The following is a 6,666-nucleotide window of genomic DNA, read 5'->3' on the forward strand; positions in this document are numbered from 1 at the left end:
GGCTTGGCATACTGGCAACGTGATACTAAAGAAAGTCACAGCCTTGCTAAGTTGAGGAGAGCTCAGGTTAATAAGAACTAGCAGAGGGTTCAGCTGTTACTGCACTTAGAGAAGACTTTTCTAGCTTTATTTTAAATGAGAGAGACAAGTGTGAAGATTGCAACTGCCGCTAGACTGGAGGCATTCCTGATGCAAATGTCTGTTGCCAAAACGAAGTTAGATGTATCCATTATGAAAAGCAAAAATAGGGGAAAAAACAGTCCAGTTGCCACCAAACTGTCCACATGGTGGCACACTTATTCCGTGGACCAAAAACCCACCAGGAACAAAGCCAATGCCCTGCTCCAGTGGCTACAGTCCTATGTTTGTGGTAAAAAAGGCTGACCTCCTGGCGTGTAAGACTGAGTGCACCTTTATGTGCTGTAACTTCCCTACTTTCAGGCTTGGCGTCTTTTAAAAATAAGCCTTCTTTTCCCAGTTCTTCTGGGTGACTTTGAAGCAAGTAAGTGACTTTTATGTGCATGGCTAGCCTTTGACATTCTGCCAGTTGCAGTGATTGGGTTGTTTCGTTCTTTGTGCCAGAGACGCGGTGGTGCTCCTCCGTTGTGGTGAGACATGGCTATGCGCACTGTAGGACACCTCAAGGGGACTTCTACACGAATGCCTTGGGGACAAGATGTGATATTTACTGTCACAAAGGCTATGAACTGCATGGCCCTCAGCAGCTAATTTGTCAGTCAAGCAAGCGCTGGTCTGGGAAAGTGCTGTGCAAACGTAAGTAGCTATGAAATCTGTGTGGCTTGCACCTCAGATTCAGCAGACAAAGAACTTTACTTGCCCTTGAGCATTTGATATTGGGGTTATTCATTGCATTTTAAAGGTTTAGAGTGCACATGGATGTGTATACAGACTTTTCTTACAGTGGTACATGGCATGGTAAGTGTCACAAATAGCATGACTACTCTCAGCCTGAGGACATAGATAGGAAACAATTTCCTAGTGTGGAATTTTGATTTGTGGGAATACTTTTACAATAAAGCTACTTTAAGCTGTTGTCCATCTTGGATTTTGTAAGTTGACACAATTTATGTCAGGTGCCTAAGTGGGCTCTTGCAGTAAGATATTTTCTGAGAAGAGATGGCTCACCTTGAATACTGTGTCCAGTTCTGGTGCTCCCATCATAAGAAGGACACAGAGCTATTGGAGTGAGACAGAGGAAGGCCACAAAGATGAGCCAAGGACTGGAGCACCTCTGCTGTGAGGATAGGCTGAGGGAGCTGGAGGGGGTTGTTCAGCCTAGAGAAGGCTCTGGGGGGACATCCAGCTGCTTTGCAATACCTGAAGGGATCCTACAGGAAGACTGGCGAAGGATCTTTTATAAGAGTGTCTAGTAGTAAGCCTAGAGGGAAGAGTTTTAAGGTGAGGCAGAGTAGGTTTAGACTGGCTGTTAGGAAGAGGTTCTGCAGTGGGACTCTGGTATAGGTTGCCCAAGGAGGTTGTAGATGCCTCCTCCCTGGGAGTGTTTAAGTGTTTAAGGCCAGGTTGGATGAGGCCTGGACAGCAGAAGTGAGTTGCCTGTGGCAGGGAGGTTGGAGTAGATGATCTCTAAGGTCCCTTCCAAAGTAGGCTGTTCTGTGATTTGGCAGTTAGGCACTTGTCATCTTTCTCTTACAAATATCACACGAGGCTACTGTGCAAATGAAGTTAAATGTGCAACACAGCTAATAAGAACTGTGTGAAAAGCCTCATGTGGAACATGGCTTTCTCCCACTCATCATATGTTAGCTGCATCCTTATTTGTGTTGTACCCTTACATTCACTAACTCCAAAGAGGGATAACAGGTTCCTAAGAATCTCTGCTTTCTCTTCCAGACAAGCGGTGCCCACCCCTGTCCATGCCAGCCAATGGGGGCTTCAAGTGTTTGGATGGTGCCTACTTTGGCTCAACGTGTGAGTACTACTGTTCACCAGGATACCAGCTGAAGGGTAACCGCGTTGTAGCGTGCCTGGACAGCAAAGCTTGGAGCGGCCCTCCAGCGACCTGTGTTGGTAAGTAGCACGGTAGGTCTGCATCCTGCAAAGTCTACACCTTGAGGTACCTGCTGGTGTCCGTGGCCTTCTGATGAAACACAAAAGGTTGGGGTTTTTTTATCCAGTTCATAGGAGAAAGAAGCAACTCTCCTTTTTGAGGAGCAGAGAACAGTTTTCCAAGTACTGTTTGTTGCTTGGTACTTTCAGTCCCAGCTGACTGCTTTCCTTTCCCAGCCCTAGCAGTGGTTATCACTTTGGTAAAGGTGAGGCTGGTGTGCATGGGCAATGCTTTACAATGCTTAGAATGGCCTTTGTTGATCTCCTGGGTGACTCCTTGGGAGTCTGTAATTACTCTGCTGCTCTTCTAGTGTGTTCTCTGTCTTGCAGTATCTCTTGTTGTCTGCAGCTTAATTACAAAACAGGTTTGAAAGTAAACCCTTTGTCTGACCTCCTCTGTTGTTTTTCTTTCTTGGGATTGTGGTTTCCAACTGTGCCCAGGGAATATGTATGGACTGTAGTTACCAGCGTGGTTGCAATGAGCTAAACTAAATTTGAGCCATGTTAGGTTTGAATTAGAATGGAATTTCAGTTCACATTGGTTATGCCAGCAATTCTCCTGACATAATGATCTCCTGGGAGATGGAATAATTGTTTTATATAAATAAATCAAAAGAGAGAGAAATACTGAGATGTAACTTTCCTTTCTTCTAACAAGATTTCAGCAGATGGTGAAGGCTCAGCTGCTCTTCTTGTTTCTGGGAAGTCTCTGATAAGAGGTTCAGCAGCCACTGAGAAAGGAAGGTATTTTTTGGCCATCTGAATTGACTTGCCACTAGTTTAAGCTTGTGGGTGGTAGAGTATTTTTACTCAGTGTTTTCTGTGTATAATGACTTGGTTCTCTTCAGAGTGCCTGTGGCTCAGCGTAGGTTGACAAATGGCTTTGGAGTCTCTCCACTGTGGCCTGATGCTGGTATTATTTTGTTCAGGTTTCCTGTTGCTTGGTGTTGTACAAATGTAGAAATGAGCCTGCTGCTCAGGTCCAGACTGTTAGTGGTATCTCTTGGTTTTATTTACAGAAACAGGCCTTGTCCTCCGTGGCGTGGGCAGAGGAAGGAAAACAAAACCTTTTAAGTTTGGCAATGATAAAATGCACTCCTGGCACTTCTCAGAACCTTGTGTTTGCAGTGACTGGATGCTTATTACAGAAAATGCTGTCTTGCAGAGTAAGCAAGTATGTCTTAAGCAAAAATGAGGCTAAATTAGCCCTTACACGACTTTTTAATAGCCAGAATGATAGAATGGTCTGGGTTGGAAGGGATCTCTGAAGGTCATCTAGTCCAGTCTTCTCTGCAGTCAGCAGGGGCATCCTCCAGTAGATCAGGTTGTTCAGAGCCCTGGCGAGCCTCACCCTGAGTATCTCCAGGGATAGGGCCCCAACCATCTCCCTGGGCAACCTGTTCCAGTGTTCTGCTACTCTCATGGTTTTGGCACATCCCAAGGCTGTGTTATTAGGCAGTTAACTAACAGGTTCCTACTAGAAGGTCTGAAACGAGCCCTGCACTTTGAGTCATTAATTATACAGACTCTGATAATGGGTGATTTACAGTACATTGCATTGGTTGGGGAGAATAGGACAATGTTTTTCATTCTGCCTTTTATGATTTCCATTCTCTTGCTGCTTTTGACATGGACCAGTATTTCCAACTGACTTCCAGCTGTCATTTAATGATATCAGCAATCAGCAGTAAGAGCATGTTCATGTAGCAGCAGACCATTTACCTAGTCTGTAATGGACTCTTGAATAAGCAAGTGGTAGGCATTCAGTACCACAGAATCATAGAATCAACCAGGTTGGAAGAGACCTCCAGGATCATCCAGTCCAACCTATCACCCAGCCCTGTCCAGTCAACTAGACCATGGCACTAAGTGCCTCATCCAGTCTTTTCTTCTGTTCCTTTCCACTTGTCATCTCAGATACGCAAGCAAATGACTGTAAAGCTTTAACAAACCACGAGAAAGGCAAATAACAAGCTCTGGAAATTTTGATGGAATTCTGTGTTAACAAAAACCCAAGCAAACAGCAAAAAACCTATTTGTAAACCTAGCAATTTTCCCCACAAAGTTCAAAAGACTGCTTTAAAATTTGGTATTCCACTGCTGTTGATATGCCAGAGGGACAGGATGTCATCCAGAAGGACTTGGACAAGCTGGAGAGGTGGGCCCAGGTGAACCTCATGAGGTTCAACAAGACAAAGTGCAGAGTCCTGCACCTAGGTCAGAACAATGCTCATTATCAGTCATTATCAATACAGCCTGGGAGGTTAGGTGATAGAAAGCAGCTGTGCAAAAAAGGACTTTGGGAGTTCTGGTGGATGAGAAGATGGACACAAGCCAACAATGTGCACTCACAGCCCAGAAGGCTAATTGCATCCTGGGCTGCATCACAAGAAATGTGGCCAGCAGATGGAGAGAGGTGATTCTGCCACTTTGCTCTGCTTTGGTGAGACCTCACCTGTGGTGCTGTGTCTGGTTCTGGAGCTCTAAACACAGGAAGGACATGGACCTGATGGAGTGGGTCCAGAGCAGGGCCACAAAGACGATCAGGAGGATGGAACACCTCTGCTATGAGGACAGGCTGAGCAAGCTGGGGTTGTTCAGCCTGGAGAAAAGAAGGCTCTCAGAGACTTAAGAGCAGTCTTCCAGTACAAGAAGAATGGAAAGGCTTGTTACAAAAGCCTGCAGTGATAGGACAGGGCCAATGGTTATAAATTAGAGAAGAGCAGATTTAGATTGGATGTTAGGAACAAGTTTTTTACCATGAGGGTGTTGGAACACTGAACAGTGTGCTGGTTTGAGGCTAATTGGAGTATTTTAATGAGAGAAATTAGATTGTTGGCTGTGAAAAGAAAACACTGGTGATGTCTATTTCACTCACAGGTTTTGCTTAGACATATAAAAGCAAGAACACAAAGATAAGGCAAGTCCATGCCCTGCCTGCTTTGCCATACTAACTCCTCTGCCTGGATCTGTGTAACTCAACTAATCATTTCCTTCTTAACCCCTCTTGCTGACCTCTTCCAGCTCACCTTGCACATAAGAGAAATTCTGAGATAAGAGAAAGGGTGAAAAGAAGGTGGAGGGGTGGTTGGGAGCCCCTCCTAGGCACTCTGGCTGCTGGGAGGGGCATTGCTTTTCTGTATTACTTTTAATTTGTATATAACTGTATACAGTTGTAAATATTTATTATATATTGAATCTATATGCTTGTAAAATTGTGCTAAGCTGTAAATATAGAAAGCTTCATTCCTTAACTTCCAGCCAGTGTAGTCTGGGTGAATCCTTGGAGGGGGGAGTAGGTGATGTCCAGAACCACTATAATCAGGTTGCCGAGGGAGGTAGTTGGGGCCCTGTCCCTGGGCACATCCAAACTGAGTCTTGACAAGGCTCTGAGCAACCTGATTTAGTGGAGGATGTCCCTGCTCACTTCAGGGAGGTTGGACTAGATGTCCTTTGTAGGTCCCTTCCAACTGAAACCAGGCGATGATTCTCTGTGACCTCCTGATGCCACAGCCTGCAGTTGTGCTTCCCTTCATGGACCCAGAGTACCAGCTGCTGCTGCCAAGTAGCCAAGAGATGCCACAACTTACAAGAATGTGGCTGAAGAGTGCCAGTTTTTTTTAATGAAGATTCAGTTTCTCTGGCCAGGATTTAAGCCTTGCAAGCGAGATTCAGCAGTTTAATACTGTGTATTTAGCCCTGCTAAATAGCTTGAATACATCTGCTTGGCTTTTCATCAGTCTTCCCACAGTGACACTGTGGTAAGACCAGCCAGTCAGGCACTCTGCAGCATGGCAGTCAAGCCTCTCCAGCTCTGCCTAGGAACACATCCTAAGAAGAGAATCTGACAGTCTGGTGCTTTCAGGATGAATAGAATAGAATAGAATAGAATAGAATAGAATAGAATAGAATAGAATAGAATAGAATAGAATAGAATAGAATAGAATCAACCAGGTTGGAAGAGATCTCCAAGATCATCCAGTCCAACCTCTCACCCAGCAATGAATTTTCCCTCTAATAAATCCTCCCCAGCAATCAGCAGTCTTGGGGGTTCCTCTGCTAGGATTTGTTTTGGAACTACTTGGTTTTTTGACCTAGATGTGGGAACCTTGCATCATATATTTTGCTGAAGGCTTTCTGGGGGGGTTGTGTTTCAGTTTTGTCACTTGTGTGTTTGCCTGCATGTTCTCTGTTCACCTTCTCTGCATTTGAATGATTTAAATGGGTTGTATTTGTTTACACTTCTCTTTTTCACTACCATGCTGTGGCCAAGGTGCTGTCACACCTTCCTCTGCTCTTCATGGGGCATCATGCTGTGAGCCAGGAAAAACACTTACTGCTTCACTTCCCTCCTAAGATCCCTCCAAGGAACCACAGCTCCAGCCACCCTGGGTCCCCTTGCAGCCCTGGCAATGCTCAAGATGCTACACCAGTGCAGGCTAAAGAGTACTGCAAGCAGCATCATGGACAAGATGCTTGTGAGAGCAGAATCACTTTTGCTTGTCCATTATTATGTTGTAGCTTGGCTGCAGCTTTGCACAAAGGGTACAATGAAAAACACCTGAGCACTCTTGGGTT

The 6,666-nt window shown here is 45.1% G+C and overlaps 1 protein-coding gene across 3 annotated transcripts in view; it reads left to right on the top strand.

Annotated features, from left to right (window-relative positions):
- Window positions 1-6,666, top strand: part of SRPX (sushi repeat containing protein X-linked) — a 46,231-nt gene that overhangs the window by 28,670 nt on the left and 10,895 nt on the right. For all 3 annotated transcript variants that reach the window (XM_064151936.1, XM_064151937.1, XM_064151938.1), the window contains 2 exons: window positions 583-774; window positions 1,873-2,049. In XM_064151936.1, the coding sequence (XP_064008006.1) occupies window positions 583-774; window positions 1,873-2,049 (369 nt within the window). The remainder of the gene's footprint in view (window positions 1-582; window positions 775-1,872; window positions 2,050-6,666) is intronic.

Source organism: Pogoniulus pusillus, chromosome 12 (genome assembly GCF_015220805.1).
Source record: "Pogoniulus pusillus isolate bPogPus1 chromosome 12, bPogPus1.pri, whole genome shotgun sequence".
Taxonomy (NCBI): Eukaryota; Metazoa; Chordata; class Aves; order Piciformes; family Lybiidae; genus Pogoniulus; species Pogoniulus pusillus.